The sequence below is a fragment of the Microcaecilia unicolor genome, chromosome 1, assembly GCF_901765095.1.
Source record: "Microcaecilia unicolor chromosome 1, aMicUni1.1, whole genome shotgun sequence".
Classification (NCBI taxonomy): Eukaryota; Metazoa; Chordata; class Amphibia; order Gymnophiona; family Siphonopidae; genus Microcaecilia; species Microcaecilia unicolor.
The window spans coordinates 140,042,303-140,070,157 of NC_044031.1; the positions used below are offsets into that span (position 1 = coordinate 140,042,303).

The following is a 27,855-nucleotide window of genomic DNA, read 5'->3' on the forward strand; positions in this document are numbered from 1 at the left end:
TACTAGCGGAGATGGTAAAGTGCAATGTAGGTAGTAATTTTAGGGGTCATTTTACAAAGGCACGCTGAAAAGTGGCTTGCAGTAGTGGAGGCATGGGTTTTGGGCACGTGCAGAATCATTTTTCAGCGCGCCTGTAAAAAAGGCCTCTTTCTTTTTTCCACAAAAATGGACGTGCGGCAAAATCAAAATTGCCGAATGTCCATTTTGGGTCTCTGACCTTACTGCCAGCCATAGACCTAGCAGTAAAGAATTTGGGCAGTAAGGACCTACGCATGTCAGATGCCACTTGGCGCATGTCCGCTACGTGCATCCAAAAATAAAAATTATGTTGCGGACACGTGCCAAAAATGAAATTACCACAACAGCTACACGGTAGTTGGGCGGTAAGTCCATTTTGGTTTGCGTTGAGCGCGCAAAGGCGCCTAGACGGCTTAATAAAAGGGGTCTTTAGTCACTTGGAATAGAAGGGAAGGACTTATGCCATGAGAATCCCAAGTCTACAACTTCTCTAAGTCAAGGGAACTCCATAGAGTTATCATAGAAATGATAAGTAATAGTAGTAGTAGTAGTCAAGTGCTTGTGCCTAACAGCCATAGAGCTGCTTGAGTAGTTGTTCTGTGTAAGTCCAGACATATAGCATACAGACCATAAATGATGCGGCTTACCATAGATAATACAGGAAAATAAGGACCAGAATCATGACAGTTCTATATTTTAGTCTTAAATTTTAAGGCAACACAGCATAATGGGACAAGTCCCAAATAATTCCAACATCTAGAAACTCAGAAGGGGAAATCCAGATAAATGCACCCAATATAAACTGAAATGCGGTACAGAATTGACCAGAAAGGACATTAGTAGTAGTAATAGTATTAATTACCACATTTCATAAACTGTTGAGGCCTTCATATTGGCATTCAGTGGTTAACAAGTACAGTTTTCTATACAGGTACAAGTACCGTCCCTAATGGGCTCACAATCTAAGCAGATATTGTACTTGGGGCAATGAAGGGCTAAGTTATTTGCCCAGGGTCACACGGAGCTGCAGAGGGAATTGAACCCGGTTCCCCAAGGTCTCAACCCACTGCTGTCCGTTAGGCAACAGCGGAAATTGAACCCAGTTCCCCAGGTCTGCAACCCACTGCACTAACCACTAGGCTACTCCTCCACTCCATTATTTCAGAAAGAATCTCTTGTATTTTGAACACACAGCCTGTGTACTTAGATTAATACTGCAGTGGGAACAAAATATCGGAAACAATTTAAAATCAAGTAGCTGTTCTCTGTCTTACCTGAAGGTAATATTTCCAGGGAATCATAGGATGCATGCATTGGTTCATCTTTGAAACTGTGGTATTTTACGAGCTCCATCGATGCAACTTTGCCATTTGGCTTTAAATCAAACAACTCATAATGTCCTGGAGGAAAAGGCTCCACCTTGGGACTTAAAGATGTGGAATGCTTTAGATTGACAAGACCTGTAAAGATGAGAGAATAAGCTTATGAGTCTTGACATTTCAATACCCTTGGACTATACTACAATAATTCTAGAAATTAAACAGTTGAGCTTTTCCCCCTTAATTAGTAAAGGCTGGGAGACTGGGCATCTAAATGGCAGATGACGTTTAATGTGAGCAAATGCAAAGTGATGCATGTGGGAAAGAGGAACCTGAATTATAGTTATGTAATGAAAGGTTCCACATTAGGAGTCACCGACCGGGAAAGGAATCTAGGCGGCGGCGTTGATGATATGTTGAAACCCTCTGCTCAGTGTGCGGTGGCCACTAAGAAAGCAAATAGAATGTTAGGCATTATTAGGAAAGGAATGTAAAACAAAAATAAGGACGTTATAATGCCTTTGTATCACTCCATAGTGCAACTGCATCTCGAATATTTTGTTCAATTCTGGTCACCACATCTCAAAAAAGATATAGTGGAATTAGAAAAGGTACAGAGAAGGGCAATGAAAATGATAATGGGGATGGGACAACTTCCCTATGAGGAAAGGCTAAAGCAGCTAGGGCTTTTCAGCTTGGAGAAAAGACGGATGAGGGGAGATATGATAGAGGTCTACAAAATAATGAGTGGAGTGGAACGGGTAGACGTGAATAGCTTGTTTACTATTTCCAAAAATACCAGGACTAGGGGGCATGCAATGAAGCTAGAAAGTAGTAAATTTAAAATGAATTGGAGAAAATATTTCTTCATTCAACGTGCAATTAAACTCTGGAATTCGTTGCCAGAGAATGTAGTAAAAGCGGTTAGCTTAGCGGGGTTTAAAAAAGGTTTGGATGGCTACCTAAAAGAAAAGTCCATAGAGCGTTATTAAAATGGACTTGGGGAAAACCCACTGCTTATTTCTAGAATAAGCAGTATAAAATGTTTTGTACTGTTTTGGGATCTTGCCAGGTACTTGTGACCTGCATTGTCCATTGTTGGAAACAGGATGCTGGGTTTGTATGTGTAAATACTGGCTTTCTGAAACAGAATTTTACATGTGTATGCAATACAAATGTGTAGATGCAGTTGTAGGGTGGGACTGGACAGGGTATGGGCAGAGAATGGGCATGGATAGCAAGAGCGTTAAAATGCAGTATAATACTGCACATTATCAAGGCTGCCAGTAGTTCGAGTGCACTTACCACCACCTCAAAAGTTGGCAATAACTGCAGCCATACTACCAGCAGCAGCTCTTCGGCCTCTGCCAAAAAAACAAACACATCCTCTAAAACCCTCTGAAGACCCCCCTCCCCGATCACAAACTCCCCAGATGAAAGCCACATCCTCCCAATGGCAGCTGTCCCCGATCACATATTCTATCCCACGTACATTACCAGATCTTCCTCAAACACCCTGGAACACCCCCACCCCCCACACCCACAAAACCCCAGCTCTACAGGTATCCCTGGTGGTTTAGTGGCCTTGGCAGGAGCCATCCCCCTCCAATCCCAGCTGGGTTCAAAATGGCAGCTTTGACCTCTTCTCATGGTACACCCAATAGGGATCACTCTCTTCAATAAGGAGCACTTGTCTTTATTTGGCAGATTGACCCTTAGTGGTAGTACCACAAGACTACCCAGGCAGCAACAAGATGGGAGCAGAGGGGGATCACTCCTGTCATGGATGCTAGACCACCAGAGATATCCATGTAGGTGCCAGGGGAGGTCCAGGGGTGGGAGGAGTGTCAGGTAATGTGCTCGGGTGATTTGTGTGGGGTGTTTTGATAGGAGGATTATCTTCAGGGACTTGTGATTGAAGTGGGAGCTGTCAGTAGGGGAACTGGGGTTTGGCTCTGCAATCAGGACTTTTTCCTCTCATGGTTTGGGCAGTGCTGGGGCCCATATTAAATGGATCAGCACATAGCAAGGGTGCAAGGCCAGATTAAAGTACAGGCAAACAAGGCACGTGCCTAAGGCCCAAATATTTATGCACAGGATTCAGGAAGCAAGGATTCCCAACTGACTTAAGTTTTTCAGGATATCCAGATTTATTATTAACTATTTGGAAGGCAGTAGGATGGCTAAAGTGTCTGAATATTTTTCTGAGTTTAGTCCTCTAAAGCTTTCCGACTGTCCCCCCCACCCCCCTTTCTAGCACATAGACAGTGAACATGGCCTTGCAGACAACCAGTGGAAGCAGTGAGTGTCCTTGGGGATAGGATGTTGGACTGTAAAAGAAATGAGGAAAAGTGTGAGGGGTCTGCTGCAGGCTGCCGAAAATGCTGGCAGAAAAAGCAAGAATAGACTGAGGTGTTTGGGAGAGGAAGTACCGACTGATGAGCACATGAACAGCCTCATAGCATCAGAAGCGAGAGTGGCTGTCTGAAAAGTTACAGAATGCATGCATTTGCATACGAGAGTGTGTACAGTATATATCTGAAGAATGAGAATGTGCATACATGCACGTATGTCTGAAGAAAAAGAGAGTAGAATGTTAGGTATTATTAGGAAAGGAATGGAAAACAAAAAATGAGGATGCTATAATGCCTTTGTATCGCTCCATAGTGTGACCGCACCTCGAATATTGTGTTCAATTCCGGTCACCGCATCTCAAAAAAGATGTCGTGGAATTTAAAAAGGTGCAGAGAAGGGCAACGAAAATGGTAAAGGGGATGGGATAAAGCGGCCAGGGCTCTTCAGCTTGGAGAAAAGTCGGATGAGGGGAGATATGATAGAGGTCTATAAAATAATTTGTGGAGTTGAACAGGTAGATGTGAAGTGTCTGTTTACGCTTTCCAAAAATACTAGGACTAGGGGGGGCATGCGATGATGCTACAATGTAGTAAATTTAAAACGAAACGGAGAAAATTTTTCTTCACTCAGCATGTAATTAAACTCTGGAATTTGTTGCCAGAGAATGTGGTAAAGGTGGCTAGCTTAGTGGAGTTTAAAAAAAGGTTTGGACAGCTTCCTAAAGGAAAAGTCCATAGACCATTATTAAATGGACTTGGGGAAAATCCACTATTTCTGGGATAAGCAGTATAAAATGTTTTGTACTTTTTTAGGATCTTGCCAGGTAGTTGTGACCTGGATTGGCCACTGTTGGAAACAGGATGCTGGGCTTGATGGACCTTTGGTCTTTCCCAATACTTATGTACTTACGTGTGTGTGTACACGCGCATGTGTGTCTGGAAGAGTGAGAGTGCATGAGTATGTGCATTTTGCTTTGTTTCTGGTGGGGACAGTTTCATATAGAGTTTCCCTTTGAAAATTTGGGCTAGAGTGTAGAAGTCCACTGGTACAAATGCACCTGTGAACACACCAAGTGAATGGAAGTGTCGGGATCTCGAGGCAGAACTGGAATACATGAGCCCTTGGGCCACTGCCGAGGAGCGGATACACAGAAGAGCAGGACTGAACTCTGGACTGGAGTAGTACTGAGGAAGGCAACTAGAACAGGCAGAACAGGAACAACTTCACCTGCGCTTGACCACCGTTCCTCCGGAGTTGAGCTCTGGAGTGCGGGTGGCCGGCAGGACTTGTAGGATAAGGCAGGAACTGAAGATCCAGAGGACCCACCCTGGGTCCGGGATACACGAGGGAGACAAGGCTAAATACTAGACTCGAACTGAAAGCTGCATGCAGCCACTAAGCCAGAAACACAAGACAGACCAAGGGGACCAGAGGTACACAAAGGCTAGGCAGAGACAGGAATCAGGATATACACTCAGTATATACACACTAGCTAGGCAGAGACAGGATTCAGGATATACACAGGATATACACACTAGCTAGGCAGAAGCAGGACTCAGGAAATACAAGCAAGCTAGGCAGAAACAGGACTCGGGATACACAAGCAAGCTAGGCAGAGCAGACAGAAGAAGTAACCAGGAACTAGCAGAGTCTTTGGGCAGCCAGCGGACAATAGAATAAACCAGGAGCAAACAGAGTCTTTGGGCAGGCAGCAGGCAGAGGAATAAACCAGGAGCTAACAGAGTCTTAGGGCAGGCAGCGGATAATAGAATAAACCAGGAGCAAACAGAGTCTGGGCTGAAGCTTCAGCAGCTCCAAACAGAGACAGAGAAAATGGCTGAAGCTTCAGACTCCAAATGCAGTCCACAGACACAAAACAGAAGGGCAAAAACCCACACGGAAGGACTAGTAGTCCCCAGACACAAAGCAGAAGGGCAGTGCCCACACAGAAGGCCTGGCAGTCCACAGACACAAATAGCAGATGGGCAAGCAAGAGCCCCAGAGAAAGGCTAAGCAGCAGCACAACAGTGCTCTCACTAACCTCACGACCTTATGGCATAACACGCTTACTTACTATGCAAAGGCCCTGAATGCAAGCACAGCACTTCCTTATGAAGGCTCTTACTGATAATGTCACCTATTGCAGGACAGGAGCAGGGAACACACTCACACCAAGGAGAGGCTTGGAACACATAGGAAGAACAGGCAGGAGCCACCTTGGAAGCTGGCACAAAACAAGCGGGAGCCATCTTAGATGCTGGCTCCTCAGAGAGGCATAGCCCAAACAGGTGAGGTCTAGTGAAGCAATCAGCACACAGAGACAGAGACAAGACTAACACAGAAACAGACAGAAGCCAGCATAGATGCTGACCCCCAGAAATAAGGTAAGTCTGAGGGTGGTCACGACCAGAGACGTGACAGGAAGTAATCTGGGCAAAATTCCTTTAAAGTGTGTCCTAATACTGTCTCCACTCTACTATATCCTTTCAGAAACACTAAAAAAAAAAGCTAAATAGCATTATCTTTTGCTTCTTTCATTTGTGATGCTTTGTTCACATAAACCTTATACCTCAAACGCATCACCTGTAAATCTCATTCTTTGGAGCAGTCCACTTTTGTACCAAAAGCAATGGAGGGTGAAAATGACTTGCTCAACTTCCCTGGCTCTTAGTTCACTGTTCCCAGGGCTACAAAGGTAGGCTCGCAGGGGTGGGGGATGGCAGCAACAAGGCTCAGGGCACAGCGCAGCAGAGGGACCAAGGCTCTAGGACGGGCAGGCAGTGGCAGGACCAGGGCTCGGGGGGGGGGGGGGGAGCCAAGCAAGCAAGCCTTTACCACAGGCTGAGGCCAGTCAGAGCACAAATTCTGCGCAAAAATATAGAATTCTGCATTAATTGTGTGTGCCACAGTCGCTCAGAATTCCAGCAGGAATATGTACAATTCTGGAGACCACAACTTCTAAAAGATATAAACAGTCCAGAGGGAGGTTACCAAAATGTTCAGAGGTCTTTGTCATAAAGCTTATGGGGACAAACATAAAGATCTCAATATGTATACTTTGGAAGAAAGGTGGGAGAACGGAAATATGATAGAGACATTTAAATACCTACATGCCATAAATATACAGGAGGCAAATCTCTTTCAACTGAAAGGAAGCTCTGGAATGAGGAGGCATAGACTCATGAGTAACCTGAGGAAGTAGTTCTTCAAAAAAAGGATGGTGAATTTGTGAAACAGCCTCCCGGTGGAGGTGGTGGGAACAAACATTGTATCTGAATTCCACAAAGCTTGGAACAAGTACATAATATCTCTAAGGGAGTGTATATGGCATGGATGAGCAGACTGGATAGGCCATAGAGTCTTTATCTGCCTTCATTTTTCTATGTTTTTAAGCTTTTGAGCCCTAGGCAGCTATGTAGTTTAGCTATGCCTAAATCCTGCCTTGATAAAGTGAATGATACATACCTGTAGCAGGTGTTCTCCGAGGACAGCAGGCTGATTGTTCTCACGACTGGGTGACGTCCGCAGCAGCCCCCACCAACCGGAAGAAGCTTCGCGGGCGGTCCGCACGCAGGGCACGCCCACCGCGCATGCGCGACCGTTCCCGCCAGTTGAATGACAAGCAAAAATGATGAAAACACAACTCCAAAGGGGAGGAGGGAGGGTAGGTGAGAACAATCAGCCTGCTGTCCTCGGAGAACACCTGCTACAGGTATGTATCATTCACTTTCTCCGAGGACAAGCAGGCTGCTTGTTCTCACGACTGGGGTATCCCTAGCTCTCAGGCTCACTCAAAACAAGAACCCAGGTCAATTGAACCTCGCAACGGCGAGGATACAATAGAAAATTGACCTACGAAGAACAACTAACTGAGAGTGCAGCCTGACCAGAATAAATGCGGGTCCTGGAGGGTGGAGTTGGATTTACACCCCAAACAGATTCTGCAGCACCGACTGCCCGAACCGACTGTCGCGTTGGGTATCCTGCTGGAGGCAGTAATGTGATGTGAATGTGTGGACAGATGACCACGTCGCAGCCTTGCAAATCTCTTCAATAGTGGCTGACTTCAAGTGGGCCACCGACGCTGCCATGGCTTTGACACTATGAGCCGTGACATGACCCTCAAGAGTCAGCCCAGCCTGGGCATAAGTGAAGGAAATGCAATCTGCTAGCCAATTGGAGATGGTGCATTTCCCGACAGCGACCCCTAGCCTGTTAGGGTCGAAAGAAATAAACAATTGGGCGGACTGTCTGTGGGGCTGTGTCCGCTCCAAGTAGAAGGCCAATGCTCTCTTGCAGTCCAAGGTGTGCAACTGACGTTCAGCAGGGCGGGTATGCGGCCTGGGAAAGAATGTTGGCAAGACAATTGACTGGTTAAGATGGAACTCCGACACCACCTTCGGCAAGAATTTTGGGTGGGTGCGGAGCACTACTCTGTTGTGATGAAATTTGGTATATGGAGCATGAGCTACCAGGGCTTAAAGCTCACTGACCCTACGAGCTGAAGTAACTGCCACCAAGAAAATGACCTTCCAGGTCAAGTACTTCAGATGGCAGGTATTCAGTGGCTCAAAAGGAGGTTTCATCAGCTGGGTGAGGACGACGTTGAGATCCCATGACACTGCAGGAGGCTTGAAAGGGGGCTTTGACAGAAGCAAGCCTCTCATGAATCGAACGACTAAAGGCTCTCCAGAGATGGCTTTACCTTCCACACGATAATGGTAAGCACTAATCGCACTAAGGTGATTCCTTACTGAGTTGGTCTTGAGGCCAGACTCTGATAAGTGCAGAAGGTATTCAAGCAGGTTCTGTGCAGGGGAAAAACGAGGTTCTAGGGCCTTGCTCTCACACCAAACGACAAACCTCCTCCACTTGAAAAAGTAACTCTTTTTAGTGGAATCCTTCCTAGAGGCAAGCAAGACACGGGAGACACCCTCAGACAGACCCAACGCAGTGAAGTCTACGCCCTCAACATCCAGGCCGTGAGAGCCAGGGACTGAAGGTTGGGGTGCAGCAACGCTCCGTCGTTCTGCAAAATGAGAGTCGGAAAACACTCCAATCTCCACGGTTCTTCGGAAGACAACTCCAGAAGAAGAGGGAACCAGATCTGACGGGGCCAAAAGGGCGCTATCAGAATCATGGAGCCGTGGTCTTGCTTGAGCTTCAGTAAGGTCTTCCCCACCAAAGGTATGGGAGGATAAGCATACAGGAGGCCGGTCCCCCAATGAAGGAGAAAGGCGTCCGACGCTAGCCTGCCGTTTGCCTGAAGTCTGGAACAGAACAGAGGCAGCTTGTGGTTGGTCTGAGAGGCGAAAAGGTCCACCGAGGGGGTGCCCCACTCTCGGAAGATCTTGCGTACCACTCTGGAATGAAGCGACCACTCGTGCGGTTGCATGACTCTGCTCAGCCTGTCGGCCAGACTGTTGTTTACACCTGCCAGGTATGTGGCTTGGAGGAGCATGCCGAACTGGCATGCCCAACGCCACATCCCGACGGCTTCCTGACACAAGGGGCGAGATCCGGTGTCCCCCTGCTTGTTGGTGTAATACATTGCAACCTGATTGTCTGTCCGAATTTGGATAATTTGGCAGGACAGCCGATCTCTGAAAGCCTTCAGTGCGTTCCAGATCGCTCGGAGCTCCAGGAGGTTGATCTGCAGATCCTTTTCCTGGAGGGACCACAGACCCTGGGTGTGGAGCCCATCGACATGAGCACCCCACCCCAGACGAGATGCATCCGTCGTCAGCACTTTCGTGGGCTGTGGAATTTGGAATGGACGTCCCAGGGTCAAATTGGTCCGAATGGTCCACCAGAGCAGTGAAGTGCGGCAACTGGTGGAGAGGCGGATGACATCCTCTAGATTCCCGGTGGCTTGGAACCACTGGGAAGCTAGGGTCCATTGAGCAGATCTCATGTGAAGACGAGCCATGGGAGTCACATGGACTGTGGAGGCCATATGACCCAGAAGTCTCAACATCTGCCGAGCTGTGACCTGCTGAGACGCTCTGGTCCGCAAAGCCAGGGACAGGAGGTTGTTGGCCCTCGCTTCGGGAAGGAAGGCCCGAGCCGTCTGGGTATTCAGCAGAGCTCCTATGAATTCCAGAGACTGGGTTGGCTGGAGATGGGACTTTGGGTAATTTATCACAAACCCCAGCAGCTCCAGGAGTTGAATAGTGCACCTCATGGACCGGAGGGCTCCTGCCTCCGAGGTGTTCTTGACCAGCCAATCGTCGAGATATGGGAACACGTGCACTCCCAGCTTGCGTAGATACGCCGCCACCACCACGAGGCACTTTGTAAACACCCGTGGGGCAGAGGCGAGCCCAAAAGGCAGCACACAATACTGAAAGTGCCGTGCGCCCAGGCGGAATCTGAGATACTGTCTGTGAGCTGGCAGTATCGAGATGTGAGTGTATGCGTCCTTTAAATCCAGGGAACATAGCCAATCGTCTTTCTGAATCATTGGCAGAAGGGTGCCCAAGGAAAGCATCCTGAACTTTTCTTTGACCAGGAATTTGTTCAGGCCTCTCAGGTCTAGGATGGGGCGCATCCCCCCTGTTTTCTTTTCCACAAGGAAGTACCTGGAATAGAATCCCTGCCCTTCCTGCCCGGGTGGTATGGGCTCGACCGCATTGGCGCTGAGAAGGGCGGAGAGTTCCTCTGCAAGTACCTGCTTGTGATGGGAGCTGAAGGATTGAGCTCCCGGAGGACAATTTGGTGGAAGGGAGGCCAAATTTAGGGCGTATCCGCACCGCACTATTTGGAGAACCCACTGGTCGGAGGTTATGAGAGGCCACCTTTGGTGAAAAAATTTTAACCTCCCTCTGACCGGCAGATCGTCCGGCACGGACACTTTGAGGGCGGCTATGTTCCCGTGGATCCAGTCAAAAGCCCGTCCCTGGCTTTTGCTGTGGAGGCGCAGGGGGCTGCTTAGGCGCACGCTGTTGACGAGAACGAGCGCGCTGGGGCTGTCCCTGTGCCTGTCGAGGCCTTCGGGCCGGCTGGGTGTACCTACACTTGGCAAAAGCATAGGGCGCAGCCTGCCGGGCCCGGGAAAAACGTCCACCTGCTGAGGTGGATGCTGAAGGCGCCCGGTGGGAGAGCTTGTCGAGGGCGGTTTCCCGCTGATGCAGTTGGTCCACCAGCTGCTCAACCTTCTCGCCAAAAATATTATCCCCCCGGCAAGGGACGTCGGCCAGTCTCTGCTGGGTGCGGTTGTCCAGGTCAGAGGCACGCAGCCATGAGAGCCTGCGCATCACTATACCTTGGGCCGCAGCACAAGATGCCACGTCACAGGTGTCATAGATACCCCTGGACAGGAACTTTCTGCACGCCTTCAGCTGCCTGACCACCTCATGATAAGGCCTGGACTGCTCCGGCGGGAGCTTATCAACCAGGTCCGCCAGTTGCTTCACAGTGTTCCGCATGTGGATGCTCGTGTAGAGTTGGTAAGATTGGATGCGGGTCACGAGCATGGAAGATTGGTAGGCCTTCCTCCCAAACGAGTCCAGAATGCGAGACTCCCGCCTCGGGGGCGCCGAGGCGGTATCCCTCGAACTCCGTGCCCTCTTGAGAGCAGAGTCCACGACCGCCGAGTCATGGGGCAATTGGGGCCGCATTAACTCTGGGTCCGAGTGGATTCTGTATTGGGACTCTGCTTTCTTGGGAATGGTGGGATTAGATAATGGTCTCATCCAGTTCCGAAGCAGTGTCTCTTTGAGGACATTGTGCAACGGCACCTTGGAGGACTCTCTAGGTGGTGATGGATAGTCGAGAACCTCGAGCATCTCAGCCCTCGGCTCATCCACAGAGACCACGGGGAAGGGAATGCAAATGGACATGTCCCTTACAAAGGAGGCAAAGGAGAGGCTCTCAGGAGGCGAGAGCTTCCTCTCTGGTGAAGGCGTGGGGTCAGAGGGAAGGCCCGCAGACTCCTCTGAGGAGAAATATCTGGGGTCCTCCTCTTCCCCCCCACGAGGCCTCTTCCTCGGTATCGGACATAAGCTCATGTAGCTGAGTCCTTAACCGGGCCCGGCTCGACGTCGAGGCACCGAGGCCTCGGTGTCGTCGAGCGGTGGACTCCCGCGCCGGCGGGGACAAAGCTCCCTCCATCGACGTTGACGGGGACTCCACCTGCGTGGCGGTCGAGACCGGCGCCGCAAGCGGCGGCGGTGTCGAAGGCCTCGGCACCGGGCTAGAGCTCGCCAGCGCCACAGTCAACGGCGCCGAGGGCGCAAGCACCCCCGGCGCCGGCACAGCCTGGCGCATCAGCCCTTCCAGGATCCCCGGAAGGATGGCTCGGAGGCACTCGTCCAGGCCCACTGTCGGGAAAGACGGGGGGGCCGGTAGAGGTGTCGGTGCCGGAAGCTGCTCGGGTCCAGGAGACTGCACCGAAGTGCTGGGACCCTGACGCGTCGGTACCTCCACTACCGAAGGGGACCTCTCCTCTCGACGCTGACGCTTCGGCGTCGAGTCCTCGCCGGCACCGATAGCCGGATGCATCGAAGGCGACCGATGACGGTGCTTCTTTGATTTTTTGCGGTGCCCGTCATCGGCGCCAGGTGGAATGGAGGAGGAGGAGGTCGATCCCCCTCGGTCTCGAGGAACCGGGTCAGACAGGGTTCAGTCCCGAGGGCCATGGGCAGAGGGAGTGACCGGGGCCGATTGCCCACGCGGCCTCTCACCCCTACCCTCACCGGAGGACCGGCGGGCCGACGGGACCTGTGCTCCTGGGGTCGATGCCATCGGTGCCGATTTCGCGGACATCGATACCGGTACTGAAGAACCAGCCGTCGATACCGATGCCATCGAGGTCGACGTCGAGGGGCCAGCGCAAGTTCCAAAAAGACGGTCCCGTAGAACTTGCCTCGCAACCTGAGTCCGTTTCCGGAGACCAAGACACAAAGAGCACGACTTGATATTGTGCTCCGGCCCGAGGCACTGGAGGCACCAAGCGTGGGTGTCGGTCTGCGAGATAGGCCGGCCGCACCGACCACACTTCTTAAATCCACTCGGGACCTTCGAGGACATCGACGGAAAAATCGCGTCAGCGAAATTAAAGTCGTCGATGGTGGCGGTAAATCACACCTCGAAAAATAAATCGACCGCGCGGCCACAAGGCCGCAACGCGACGCCCCCGCTAGAAAACGAGGGAAAAACAAGCGCGTTCACTTTTTTTTTTTTTAAACAAGAAAAAGAAAAAGGGTCCGGAACGCGCGGGAACCAGAAACAAACAACAAAAAAATTAGAAATTCGCGAAAACGCGACGGTTTTCCGGGGCTGACAAGAGAGAGCGGCGACGCACAACTCTCTCCAGCGCGGAAAAAACAAGACTGGCGGGAACGGTCGCGCACGGGCGGGAAGACGGCCGCGCATGCGCGGTGGGCGTGCCCTGCGTGCGGACCGCCCGCGAAGCTTCTTCCGGTTGGTGGGGGCTGCCGCGGACGTCACCCAGTCGTGAGAACAAGCAGCCTGCTTGTCCTCGGAGAACCTGTAGTATACAGGGCTATTGTAGTCTGTGCACACTGCACCACTCCTCAAAAGGAAACAACTTGTTTTCTTGAAAAAGAGCAGATGAAAAGAATGTGGTAAAAGCATCTATGTACATTACATCTGCTGTTTAAGTTGGTGATTGAATGGAGATAAAACAGAGAGGGAGATGCTAAATAGTAGTAGTAGTAGTAGGGAGACTGGGCGTCTAAATGGCAGATGACGTTTAATGTGAGCAAGTGCAAAGTGATGCATGTGGAAAAGAGGAACCCAAATTATAGCTACGTCATACAAGGTTCCACGATAGGAGTCACCAACCGGGAAAGGGATCTAGGTGTCGTCATTGATGATACATTGAAACCTTCTGAACAGTGTGCTGTAGCGGCTAAGAAAGCAAATAGAATGTTAGGTATTATTAGGAAAGCAAGAAAACAAAAATGAAGATATTATAATGCCTTTGTATCGCTCCATGGTGCAACCACACCTCGAATATTGTGCTCAATTCTGGTCACCGCATCTCAAAAAAGATATAGTGGAATTAGAAAAGGTAGAGAGAAGGGTGACGAAAATGATAAAGGGGATGGGATGACTTCCTTATGAGGAAAGGCTAAAGCGGCTAGGGCTCTTCAGCTTGGAGAAAAGACAACTGAGGGGAGATATGATAGAGGTCTATAAAATAATGAGTGGAGTGGGAAGGGTAGACGAGCAGTGTCTGTTTACTCTTTCCAAAAATACTATGACTAGGGGGCATTCAATGAAGCTACAAAGTAATAAATTTAAAATGAATCGGAGAAAATATTTCTTCAAGCAACGTGTAATTAAACTCTGGAATTCGTTGCCAGAGAATGTGGTAAAGGCTATTAGCTTAGCGGGGTTTCAAAAAGGTTTGGACGGCTTCCTAAAGGAAAAGTCCATAGACCATTATTAAAATGGACTTGGAGAAAATCCACTGCTTATTTCTGGGATAAGCAGCATAAAAGGTTTTGAACTTTTTTGGGATCTTGCCAGGTATTTGTGGCCTGGATTGACCACTGTTGGAAATAGGGTGCTGGGCTTGATGGACCTCTGATCTGACCCAATATGGCAATACTTATGTACTTACGTAGAGTGCATATTTTTGGAAATCACCCATACACAGGGCCAGCTCAAGGCATGGACCAGGTGAAGTACTGGCTCAGGGAGCCAAAAGCTTGCCTCACTTGCTCCACTGCAGTGGTCAAAACCTCCATCCCTGGGTCTGGGAACCACCCTCTCTCTGAGGACACCTCTCCCCCAGTCTACCTTTAAATGAGGTTGTCTCCTCTCGAGCACCAGCAGAATTTCACCTAATGATACCCGCACCAGCTCTGGTGTCTTCCCTCTGCCGTGCCCCTGCAGAAACAGGAAGTTACATCAAAGTGGGGCAGGGTGTGGCAAAAGGAAGACGACAGAGCTGGTGCGGGTAATGTTAGGTGAAACGTTGCTGGTGCTTGAAAGGAGACAACTGCATTTAAAGGTAGACTTGAAGGAGGGGGAGAGAGAGAGAACACAGTTCCTTGAGCCGGCCCCACATATACGCTTGCTATTTTACTCTCTCCAGCTTAAACATGCCCACAGGAATGCCTCTTCTTAATTTGACTAAGCACATGTGGTACGGAAGCTACATGCACTCAGCCATTGTATCTGCGTAAAACTTCCTTTGAAAACTGCTCTGTATTAAAGCACAGAATAATAAAATTTAGAACTTGAACATAACTACAGGAGATGCTACTCGTTACTAACGTAGATCACTGACTTAGAGACCAAGTACGACTGGCATGTAAAATCAGACAGCAATGGTGTGGTTGACTCATGTGTGCTCATGAAGACATGAAGCACACATACATATTTCATGGCTTACTAACTGGATAGTTTTAACTAATCAATCCTGAGGGGTTACTGATGCTTATCTTCCTTATATAAAGATCTAACTTTTCATTAAAACAATAACAACATTCCACCCATTTATTTCTATATACTGTCATCTAGTGGACAGTGCATGGTATGCTACTGGAATTAATTTCATTAAATATTCAAACTTTCATCGTCATTAAACAATTTACATAATTTTCAAGCCCCAATGATGATTTTGCAATCTTTGAGAAAGTAGTACCTAGAAATGTGTCTACTTTAGTAGAAAAATCCTGGTGATCTTCTTGTTGTACAGTACTGTTTGCTATTATTAAAAGTAGAGGAGGGTGCTCTAAAACTATAACCTGTGAGGTTTGACTTTACTAAATGGAAAGCACTATTTATACATACAGAAATGTATAAAGAGCCAATCAGCAACCAGTTTCAACTACAAAATTTAGCCCTGTTTATACTTTTTATCCTGTACATTTTCACCCTTTCTTATATATAATTCAGGGGCATTGCTACAGGTGGGCCTGGGCTGACCTGAGCCCATCCATTTTGGCCTCTGGCGCAGCACTCATTTTGCTGGCAAAGATTCTCAAGCCACATCAGCTGAAGAAATATGAAGTCACCCCAAGTCTGGTAAAGCGCGGCAGTCAGAGGGAATAGTCTGAGCTGTGAATGCTGGCACCCCAAGCATGCTCAGTTCTCACACATACTCAATTCAAGTGCAAGAACTGAGCAAGCTCATGATGCTGGCATCAGTGAGTCAACATGCTGCAGCTGACTGCCGCACTTTAGTAGACTCAGGCTTGGGGGATCTCTGCCAGCTAAGACATTTTTAATTTTAATCTTGTTTTTTTGGGGGGGGTGAGTAAGAAGAGGACATGGGGTGCCTAAGGCCTACGAAAATCTCCAAAACTGTTTCTTACATATCAGAAAATGTTGAGGGAGGCTTACCGAACCACAAGAAAAGACTTTTTAAAGAAGTTGTGGAGAAAAATGACCTCAGATACACTGCTCCATTTATTTGTACTGGAGCTTATGCTACACCATCACAAATCAGAAAAAAAACTCCACGAGGACTAGAGATTCAGTAAATGGCACCCAAATTTGGGTGCCGAAAAAAAATGAGCATTATTCTATACATGGCACTTTAGGTAGGCGGTGTTTATAGAATAGTGCATAGTGCCTGGATCTGTCCAACTTTGGGTGTGAGGATTTACACCAAATGAAACCTGGTGTAAATCTTTGTACGTAAATTAGACGCGGATCCCCAAAATTCTATAATATTGCGCACATTTAGTGAATGCCCCTGACTCGCCCATGCTCCTCCCATGGCCACACCCCTTTTCAGCTGCACATTAAAAGATTTATGCACACATCTTTATAGAATAGTGCTTAGCAAGATGTGAGCATAAATCCACATTTTTGCCAATTAACACCAATAATGGATTGTCAGCGTCCCTTTATTTGCACTAACTAGCTCGTTACTCAAACTGTGTGTGTCCTGGTATCTATCCTTCTCTCCCACCCTTCTGTGAGTCCTGATATCCCTCTCTTCCTCTGCCCCCAAACCTTTGTTGTCTGGCATCTCTCTAACCCCTCCTCTCTCCCTTCCCTTGCAGGTCCTAGCATTTTTCCTTCTCTCTCCCCTTTATCGCAGGTCCGATATTGCCCCTCCCCCCACAGGTCCCAGCATCTCTCTATCCCTCCTCTCTCCCTTCCCCTGCAGGTTCCAGCATTTCTCCTTCCCTCTCCCCTCTACCACAGGTCCAATATTGCCCCCCCCCCCATAGGTCCAGGCATCTGTCTAACCCCCTCCCCCCCACAGCCCTTGAAACTCATGGCAAGCAGCAGGAGGAGGCAGCAAGGTAGGCTGACTGCCTCCAGGCAGTGCTGCCAGGATCTTTCCTCTGCTGCATCCCGCCCATAGGAAGTGACATCAGAGGCGGGATGTGGCAGCAGAAAGGCCCTAGCGGTGCCAGCTGGAAGCAGTCTAACTTGCTGCCTTTACCAGGGATATATCAGACCTGTGGGGAGAGGAGGAGAAATGCTGAGACCTGTAGGGGAGGTGAGATGCCAAGACCTGCGGTGGGTGGGGGGGGGGGGGGGGGGGGGAGGGACAGCAAGTGCTTCCTACCATTGGATGGCCCTAGGCATTTTGCAGGGCTTGCTCAATAAAAGCTATGCCCCTGGTCAACCCAAGTCTTGCCCCTGCTGTACAAAAGAGAAAGAACAGGGGAGCAAATCAAGAGCAGATATAAACTAAAAAGAGCAAAAAAATAAAGCGGAACAAGCCAATGAACATGTTCTCCCATCTCTAGCCTGAACAGAGGTGATCATTTATCAAGGGCCAAAAGGTGCAAACAAATTCTTTACCTTTTGCTTCTGAGCAGACTGCCAAGAATCCATCATCTGTGAGAACTTTAAACATGGGGCGGACACCATACATATCTCTTGCCAGAAGCACCTTCCTATTTAATGTGTCTAACAGGATGAATGCAAAGACACCATCCAGCATAGAAGCTGTTTGTTCTATTTCTCCTTTGTTGTAAAGATGAAGGATCACTTCACCATCTACCAAAGTCTGGTACTCAAATCCAAAATGTTTCTGCAACTAAGGGAAAGAAATAATACATTAAACTACACAAGTGGCAAACATTATTGAATTATTTTCACTTAAAAAAAACAAAAACCTTCCAGCATGTAATTTTAACCCGATGACTGAAAGTAATGCTATAAGACAGTAAGGACTAGATTAATGATTTTCAAAATAGGTTTAAAAAATTTCCCTCCCTGTATCTAAGGTTAGACATATGAAAAATGGATGATTATCATCCAGCGTTAGGGGCATGTTCACTGAAGTGCACTAATGTTTTATGATTAACAAATTTTAAATGCAGAAATTAAAGCAAGGTAAGGGCAAAGGCTATCTGCTGTTTCAGGCGTGTTTTGCATATTCCAATCAGTTACCATACAGAAAAGTTCTTTACTGCACAAAGTGTATTGAGGAGGTAGTAAGTGTACCCATGCTAACTTCACAAGTGACAGCATGCAGTAAAGCGAAGATACATACCAGTAGCAGGTATTCTCCGAGGACAACAGGCTGATTGTTCTCACATGTGGGTCGACGTCTGCATCGGCCCAGGAATTGGCATTTTGCAAGCAAAATATAAAAAAAGTTTTGCCAGAATCTTCTGGTGCGCGTGCAGCACGCACCGCGCATGCGCGGACCAATTTCCCGCCCATCGTGCGAATGCGTTCCTCAGTTAAATCAAAAGCATAAAAAGAAACAAATCAACTCCAAAGGGGAGGTGGGCGGGTTTGTGAGAACAATCAGCCTGCTGTCCTCGGAGAATACCTGCTACAGGTATATATCTTCGCTTTCTCAGAGGACAAGGCTGCTTGTTCTCACATGTGGGGTATCCCTAGCAACCAGGCTCACTCAAAACAATGAACATTGGTCAATTGGGCCTCGCAACGGAGAGGATATAACTTAGATTGACCTGAAACCATAAACAACTAACAGAGTGCAGCCTGGAACAGAACAAAAATGGATCTAGGGGGGGTGGAGTTGGATTCTAAACCCCGAACAGATTCTGCAGCACCGACTGCCAAAACCAACTGTCGCATCGGGTGTCCTGATGAAGGCAGTAGTGAGATGTGAATGTGTGGACTGATGACCACGTTGAAGCCTTGCAAATCTCCTCAATGAAGGCTGACTTTAAGTGAGCCACTGACGCCGCCATGGCTCTAACATTGTGAGCCGTGACATGGCCCTTCAGAGTCAGCCCAGCTTAGGCGTAAGTGAAGGAAATGCAATCTGCTAGCCAACTGGAGACTGTGCGTTTTCGGATGGCGACTCCCCTCCTGTTGGGATCAAAAGAAACAAACAACTGGGCGGACTGTCTAAAGGACTTTGTCCGCTCCACGTAAAAGGCCAATGCTCTCTTGCAGTCCAAGGTGTGCAAACTGCTTTCGCCAGGGCGGGTATGAGGACAGGGAAAGAATGTTGGCAAGACAACTGACTGGTTCAGCACTGCGTATGCTTTGTAGCGCTATAGAAATGCTAAATAGTAGTAGTAGTAGTAGCAGATGGAACTCCGACACCACCTTTGGCAGGAACTTAGGGTGCGTGTGGAGGACTACTCTGCTGTGATGAAATTTGATATAAGGTGCATGTACTACTAAGGCCTGAAGCTCACTGACCCTACGAGCTGAAGTAACAGCCATCAAGAAAATTACCTTCCAGGTCAAGTACTTCAGATGGCAGGAATTCAGTGGTTCAAAAGGAGCTTTCATCAGCTGAGTGAGAACGACATTGAGATCCCATGACACTGGTGGAGGTTTGACAGGGGGCTTTGACAAAAGCAAACCTCTCATGAAGCGAACAACTAAAGGCTGTCCAGAGATAGGCTTACCCTCTACACGGCGATGATAGGCACTAATTGCACTAAGGTGAACCCTTACTGAGTTGGTTTGGAGGCCAGACTCTGATAAGTATAGAAGGCATTCAAGCAGGGTCCGTGTAGGACAAGAAAAAGGATCTAGAGCCTTGCTGTCACACCAGACAGCAAATCTCCTCCATTTGAAAGTAAGACTCGGGAGACACCCTCTGAAAGACCCAAGGAGGTGAATTCTAAGCTCTCAACATCCAGGCCATGAAAGCCAGAGACTGGAGGTTCGAATGAAGAAGCGACCCCTCATTCTGAGTGATGAGGGTTGGAAAACAGTCCAATCTCCACGGTTCTTCGGAGGACAACTCCAGAAGAGGGAACCAAATCTGACGCGGCCAGAAGGGTGCAATCAGGATCATGGTTCCGCAGTCTTGCTTGAGTTTCAGCAAAGTCTTCCCTACTAGAGGTATGGGAGGATACGCATACAGAAGGCCTGTCCCCCAATGTAGGAGAAAGGCATCTGACGCTAGTCTGTCGTGGGCCTGAAGCCTAGAACAGAACTAAGGGACCTTGTGATTGATCTGAGTGGCAAAAAGATCCACCAAGGGAGTGCCCCATGCTCGGAAGATCTTGCGGACTATGCCCATGTTCAGTGACCACTCGTGAGGATGCATTATCCTGCTCAACCTGTCGGCCAGACTGTTGTTTACACCTGCCAGATAAGTGGCTTGGAAAAATGTGCCTTGACAGTGAGACCAAAGCCACATCTGGACTGCTTCCTGACACAGAGGGCGAGATCCGGTGCCCCCCTGCTTGTTGGTGTAAAACATGGCAACCTGATTGTCTTGTCTGAATTAAGATTACTTGGTTGGACAGCTGATCTCTGAAAGGCTTTAGAGCCTTCTAGATCGCTCTTAATTCCAAGAGGTTGATCTGCAGACCTCTTTCCTGAAAGGACCAGACTCCCTGAGTGTGCAGTCCATCTACATGAGCTCCCCACCCCTGGAGAGATGCATCCGTCATCAGCACTTTTCGTGGCTGAGGAACTTGGAATGGTCGTCCCATGGTCTAATTGGATCGAATCGTCCACCACTGAAGAGAATTCCGAAAGCCGGTGGACAGTTGGATTACATCCTCTAGATCCCCCGCAGCTTGAAACAACTGGGAAGCTAGGGTCCATTCAGCTGATCTCATCAGTAGATGTGCCATGGGTGTGACATGAACTGTGGAGGCCATATGCCCCAGAAGTCTCAACATCTGCCAAGCCATGACCTGCTGAGACGCTCGAACCATGGACACCAGGGACAGAAGGTTGTCTGCCCTTGCATCAGGAAGATAAGCTCAAGCTCTCTGAGTGTTCAACAGAGCTCCAATTAATTCCAATTTTTGGACTGGGGTGAGATGGGACTGGGGACAATTTATGATGAACCCCAGTAGCCCTAAAGCCTGAATAGTTCGCATGGACTCCAGAGCACCTTCCTTCGAGGTGCTCTTCCCAGCCTTGGGAGCAGGTACCGGGCTGCCAGAAGACCGACGCATCGGCATCTCCTGAATAGAGAGGGAGCAATCCTCTCAGCGCCGATGCTTCTCGGGTGCCGATTCTCTTGACGCTCCTGAGCTCCCGGCACCATGTGTCAAAGGAGAACGATGATGGTGCTTCTTCGCCTTCGCTCGACGTCCGTCATTGAGTCTCTTCGGTACCGATGAGGAGGACATGGAATCCTCACGCCTCCTCGGGGCCGGGTCCGACGAGGGTCGGTCCGGGAGGGCCTGCATAACAGGAGGCCTCGAGGCAGGTAGAGACCCACTCGATGCCTCACTGCTCCCAGCGCGAATAGGTCTTTCAGCAGCCATTACCTCTGCTTCCGACGTTGATGCTTCCCTCAAAGTCAATGTCGACGACGACAACCTCGGTACCGATGTCGAAGGACCGGACCGAGCCCCAAAAAGCTTTTTTCGTTGGGCTTCGAGACGCTTGGGTCCATTTCTTCATAGACTAGCGGCTGGGCTATGGTCGGGCCCAAGGCACTGGATACACCAGGCATGGGTATCAGTACCTGAGATGGTCCGGTTGCACCGAGTACAACGTTTGAAGCCGCTGGGTGTCTTTGATGACATGGAAGGAAAAACGGCTTCGGCGAAATCAAAAGGCGTAATTTTGCCTGTTAGAAGAAAAAATGGCACAAAAAGAAGGGAACAAGCCGGCCACGTCCAAAACAAAGGAAACTTTAAAAGGGGCAAAAATAAAGAAACTACGGGAAGCTTTTTTGTTTGTTTGTTTTTTAACTGTAGAATTTGTGAAAAAAGAAAAGAAAAGAAGGCAAAAAGCCATGAAACGAACAAAGACTCTTTCCCGGGCCTGAGAGAAGTGCAGAAAAAAAACTCTACCACACCTCAACAAGAAAAAAAAGAAAACTGAGGAACGCATTCGTGCAACGGGCAGGAAATTGGTGCACACTGCACGTGCGCCAGAAGACTCTGGCAAAACATTTTTTATATTTTGCTTGCAAAATGTCGATTCCTGGGCCGACCCACATGTGAGAACTATCAGCCTACTGTCCTTGGAGAAAATACAATATGCTAACTACAAGAAATCACATGATGTGGTACCATTAAGTGAGCCTTCTCACACTCTAGAACTCTATGTCAGTAGGGCAAGGGTACCTTTACTTCATGGAGCAGGTGAAAGCCTGGCTCTTCTCCAAAGCCTTTATTACATGTGCCATTTATCTATTCACTCCACATCTGGCCTAGCTTGCCACACACCCTATAACTAAGACCAGTTTCTTATACCTTATCCATCTGTACATATAATTTGCCTTCACTTTAGCCACCCATCTATTTATCCCAAAGACTTTGTCCTACCCAACTTGTACATCTATGTGTCTAAACTGCACTTGGCCCTTCAGCTGCCTATTAAGATGTTTCACTGTATCACTGACATTATAAGAAACGTATCTATGTTAATTGATTGCCTATTGAAGTGTTTCATTTGTATTATCCTGACATCGTGTATATCATAAGGAAGTTTGATAACAGGAGATGGCATGAGCGTATCTGGCCCATTATGTGGGCTGAAGCCAGTAGGCGGAGCTTGTTGCACTATCAATTTCATTGTTTTGGGTGTACCAAGATGGCTGCAGCAGAATTGGGGAGAATTAAACCCTCGGGTGGAGTGTGTGGAGACTGGCTTCAGCCTTGTGACATCATGCCATCTCCTATTATCAAACTTCCTTGGAAAATATCATATCTATGTTTATATGAATGTGCTCTCCATGCTGCCTATTATAGCATGCAAACTACAAGAGCAGAAGTGGCCAACCACAATCTTCAAGACGTCTCTCCATTTCTTGGTTGATTCGCTGGACCGAGCTTTTATAAAAGATGATATTTTACTAACCCATATTTTGAAATTATATTTTTGCCATACAAGTGAACAGTTTTTGGGTTCAAATGTGCGTATATTTCCTGATTTGTCTCAAGCTACACAGAAATGCAGGTGATGGTCTGGAAAATCTGTCTGAGAATAGAGACCCCCAGGTCCTGGTTGAAAATATTTATTTATTTACAGCATTTATATCCCACAGTTTCCCACCCAGGGGTAGCCCAATGTGGCTTACAACAATCTACATAAAACACACAACAAGGCAGAGTTCAAACAATCAATGTCTTAGAAGTAAAAGGGTAAAAGCGAGGTAGAGAAAAAGAAAAAGAGCAGTGGTAAGTAATATGACACCGGAATAAAGAGAGTTCAGAAGTTAGAGGTACCAGGCGGGAGCGGCGCATAAGCTTTGCCAAATAGAAAGGTCTTGAGGCGCTGTTTGAAGATGGGGTGATCAGGAGTAAGTTTCACCAGTTTAGGCAGATCATTCCACAGACGAGCGCTAGTGTAGGAGAAAGTTGATGCATAGATGCTTTTGTATTTAAGTCCAATATATACTGGATAATGAAGGTTTAAGTACGATCGCGCAGATCTGTGAGAGTTCCTTGGTAGCAAGTTGATGAGGTTGTCCATATATGCTGGGGCTTCACCATAGATGATTTTATGCACCAGAGTACAGTGTTTAAAAGTGATACAGTCCTTGACAGGAAGCCAGTGCAGTTTCTCTCGGAGCGGTCTTGTACTTTCAAATCTAGATGCACCATAAATTAGCCTGGCTGCCGTGTTCTGAGCTGTCTGTAGTTTTTTCAGGAGCACAGCCCTGCACCCTGAGTAGATGCCACTGCAATAATCAAGACAGCTAAGGACCAGTGATTGCACTAAAGTGTGAAAGACGTTTCTAGGAAAATATGGTTTTATGCACTTAAATTTCCAGAGGGAGAAGAACATGCTTCTGATGGTAGAGGCTATATGTTGCTCTAGTGTTAAGCATCGATCGACTATCACTCCTAGGATTTTTAGGGATTCAGAGATTGGGAGGGCAAGCTCAGGAGTAATTAATGCTGGAGGTGCATATTTGTTATAGGGGGAGGAGAGAATAAGGCAATGTGTTTTCTCAGTGTTGAGCTTGAACTGAAAGGAGTTGGCCCAATCGAGCATGGTGTGTAATCCAAGTCTTATTTCCTTATGGATCTCACTGAGGTCTGTTTGAAAAGGAATGGAGATAGTGATGTCGTCAGCATGAATAAACGGATTGAGACCAAGTTTGGATAGGGCGGTGGCCAGAGGAATCAACATGATGTTGAAGAGAGTTGGCGAAAGTGGGGAGCCCTGTGGCACACCGCTGGCAGCCTTCCAGAGAGGAGATAAACTTGAGTTGGAGTTCACTTGGTAGGTTCATGATGTTAAAAAACCTTTCAACCATGTTAATACAGTTCCACTGGTGCCAAAGTAATCGAGCAACTGCAAGAGTATGCGATGGTTCAACATGTCAAAAGCGCTGGATATGTCAAATTGTAATAGTAGAATGCTCTTCCCGACTGCTATTTTCCGTTTAGAGTTAGTCAGGAGCGTGACGAGCACGGTCTCAGTGCTGTGAAGTGGATGGAATCCCGACTGCGAGTCAAGCAAAATATTGAACTTGTCCAAGTACTCATTGAGTTGTTTGTTCACCATGCTCTCCATTAATTTCACAAAGAGCGGAATAGAAGCAATCGTGCGATAGTTGGTGAGATCGTGGCAATTTTTCTTGGCATCTTTCGGAATCGGGGTAAGTAAGATCCTATATAATAAAACGCACCTCCAACATTCTGAAGCTGACTGCATGGCTGAGGCATTCCTGCTCTCTTTATCCATCTCCTGAATTGACATCACGTACTTCCGGGTTCGTCACAAGCAGAAGTGACCAACCACACAAGGTTTCTCGGCATCAGAATGTTGGAGGTGCATTCTGTTAAATAGGATTGGTCAGTTCCTTGAAGCACAGCCAGAGCTCAGCGTCCTGCACAATAACGCTCAGACACTAGGGAGAGAGGGGGGGCCTGATACCAGAGAGGTGGGGGGAGGTATCTCTGTCACACACACTCTCTCTCTCACAGTCAATGTCTTTCTCTCTCTCACTCTCACACACTGTCTCTCACACACTCTATGTCTCACACTGTATCACATTCACTCTCTATGTGTCACACAGTCACTCACACACTCTCTTGGTCTCATACACACAGTCTCACAGAGAGTCTGTGTCTCACACACACACTCTCTCTCTCGCACACATTGTATCTGTGTGAAACACACTCTCTCTCTCTCTCTCACACAATGGGGCTCATTTTCAAAGCACTTAGACTTACAAAGTTCCATGGGTTACTATGAAACTTTGTAAGTCTAAGTGCTTTGAAAATATGCCTCACTGTGTCTCACATACGCACTTGTACACACTCTCATTCTCACACACACACTCTGTCTCTCACAGACACATTCGCACTCAGACTCTCTCTCTCTCTCACACACTCATACATTCACTCTCTCTCACACACACAATCACTCTCACATACACTCTCTCAAACATACACACTCTGAGGAAAACCTTGCTAGCGCCCGTTTCATTTGTGTCGGAAATTGACCTTTTTTACTAGTCCTATATAATAAAACTCACCTCCAACGTTCTAATGTGCTTGGGACCGTGGCTCCCTCGCACGGAAGTGGTCTGCTAGGCAGCATCGAACCCAATGACGTCAATAAAACCCAGCTGATTGGAGGAACTGGCTGCTGGCACGCAAAAACAAAAAAAAAACGGAAAAACAAACAAAAAGGCTCAGACACACTCCCGAACCTGCCGTGCTCTACCTTGCTCAACAACGCTCGCACCACACGAGACTGCCACCCAGCTGAGGAGAATACCGCTGCGGCAGCACCGCCCCGACACTGCCACCCTCCCGAACCTGCCGCACATCATACCGCCGCCTCGAACCGCCCTCCGGACCCGCACTAACAAAAAAGCCTTCAGCAGGCTACGCAAGAAGCTACAACGAACTGCTGCCTTCTCTGGACGAGGTTCATGCCGCCCAGAACCGCCCTCCCGATCCTGCAGCACTAACAGCGCAAGCTGGACGAGGTTCACAGACAGCAGTGCAACGTCTAAACGAGCAGGTACAATTAAGAGAGGGAGGGGGCAGAAACTTTAAGGGAGGGGGGCTGGAACTTGAAGGGGAGACAAAGACATGGAGAGGGGGCGAGAGAATAGAACGGGAGGGAAGGGGAGAGGACAAATGTTGCAAATGGATGGATGGAGGGCATGGGAAAGAGAGCACAATCTCTGGATAAAAGAAGGAAAAGGAATTCAAAAACGAAACACGGGGGGGGGGGGGCACCCTTACATTGCCACTCACAAGAGGGGGGGGGGCGAACTTCTAACAGAAAGGGGGGACTGCACTTCAGGCAGAAGGAGGGGGACATGCTCACGCGCACACACACAGTCTTTCACTCTCTGTGTGTCACTGAGACACACACTCTCTCGAACACACACACACACACTCTCACACACTCTGTTTCAATGCCCACCACTGTGGTCCTGCAACAGCTTAGCGGAAGGAGAAGGATATGGAGACACACACACACACACAAACGCTCTCTCTCACACACAACCAGTCTTCCAATCTCTGTGTATCACTGTCACACACACTCTGTCTCACACACACACACACTATTTCTCTGTCACACACATACTCACACATACACATACACTCTGTCTCACCAAAAACAAAAACAAAAAAAAAACCATTGCTAGCGCCCGTTTTCTTTCAAACAGAAACGGGCCTTTTTTACTAGTATTTCCATAATTTTCCGGAAACTTTCCTCTGCCAAGTATGAAGTTAATATGTAATGTTAAATCTGTGAGGAAGCGATTAGGAGCACATTGGAGCAAATAAGCCGAACAAATATCTAGTTTGCAAAATTTCCTGGAGAATCTGTGGAGCTCCTTCTTGACTATATCCTCGGAAAGGGGTTTGAAGTCTTAGAAAGAACGATCAGCTGGCTGTTCTACTATACCCGGATCCAGGCCGTTGATGAAATCACTTACGCTAGAGGTGTTCTGAGGTAGGGAACTCTGTAATATTTCAATTTTGTCCTTGAAATATTTGGCCAGGCTAGCAGCAGATGGGACACAGTGGCGTAGGAAGGGGGGGGGGGGTGTCGGCTCCACTGGTTCCCTGCTCCCTCTGCCCCGGAACAGGTTACTTCCTGTTCCGGGGCTGAGAGAGCAAGGAACCAGCGGAGCCGACGCAGCTCCCAGCGACGTGCACTCGGAGGCGGATCGGCCCTCTCACCCGCCCCTCGATTCCTAATTGAAGTAAGACTGCGTTCCGGGAGGGAGGGTGCGCTCCAGAGGGGGGAGGGTGCGCCGTGCTGCACCCGGGGGTGGGGGGGCACAGCGGCAACCCGCCCCGGGTGTCAGCCACCCTCGCTACGGCACTGATGGGACGTCTGTACTGGAGGATGTGAGCGCAGTAGTATCCAGTAACTTGTGAACAAAATGAAAGAGTTTATTCGTGTCTTTGTAATCCGGCCCAATTTTGGTCTTGTTGTAGAGCTTTCTAGCTCGCCGAAGTGCATATTTGTATGTTCTCTGTGACTGCTTCCATGCAGTGAGATGATGAGTGTCTTGGCGCTTTCTCCATGCCCGTTCTAGCCATCTGGTAATGGTTTTTAGTTTCTTAAGGTCATCATTAAACCAAGGGGCAGCAACGGCCCGCTGTTTGGTCCTTGCTCTGAGGGGCGCAATGGTATCCAATACTCTTCTAAATCTGTCTGAGAATAGAGACCCCCGGGTCCGGGTTGAAAATGATTATGATTAATGTAACAATTCAATCAGGGGAGACAAAAAGCTTGCAGCTAGATGATTCTGCTTACAGCAATTAAAATAATAATAACTTACTGGACATTGAGCTAATGTTGAAATAATTTGAGATAGATGGTAGACATAACACATATTTCTAAATCAACAGCTGTTGCGGAACTGTGTCCC

The 27,855-nt window shown here is 48.2% G+C and overlaps 1 protein-coding gene across 2 annotated transcripts in view; it reads right to left on the reverse strand.

The window, feature by feature from the left end:
* The window catches only part of ASNS (asparagine synthetase (glutamine-hydrolyzing)), a 238,436-nt gene that overhangs the window by 90,051 nt on the left and 120,530 nt on the right, over positions 1-27,855 (reverse strand). For both annotated transcript variants that reach the window (XM_030200859.1, XM_030200868.1), the window contains exons 3-4: positions 17,436-17,673; positions 1,293-1,478 (exon numbers count right to left, since the gene is read on the reverse strand). In XM_030200859.1, coding sequence (XP_030056719.1) covers positions 1,293-1,478; positions 17,436-17,673 — 424 coding nt within the window. The remainder of the gene's footprint in view (positions 1-1,292; positions 1,479-17,435; positions 17,674-27,855) is intronic.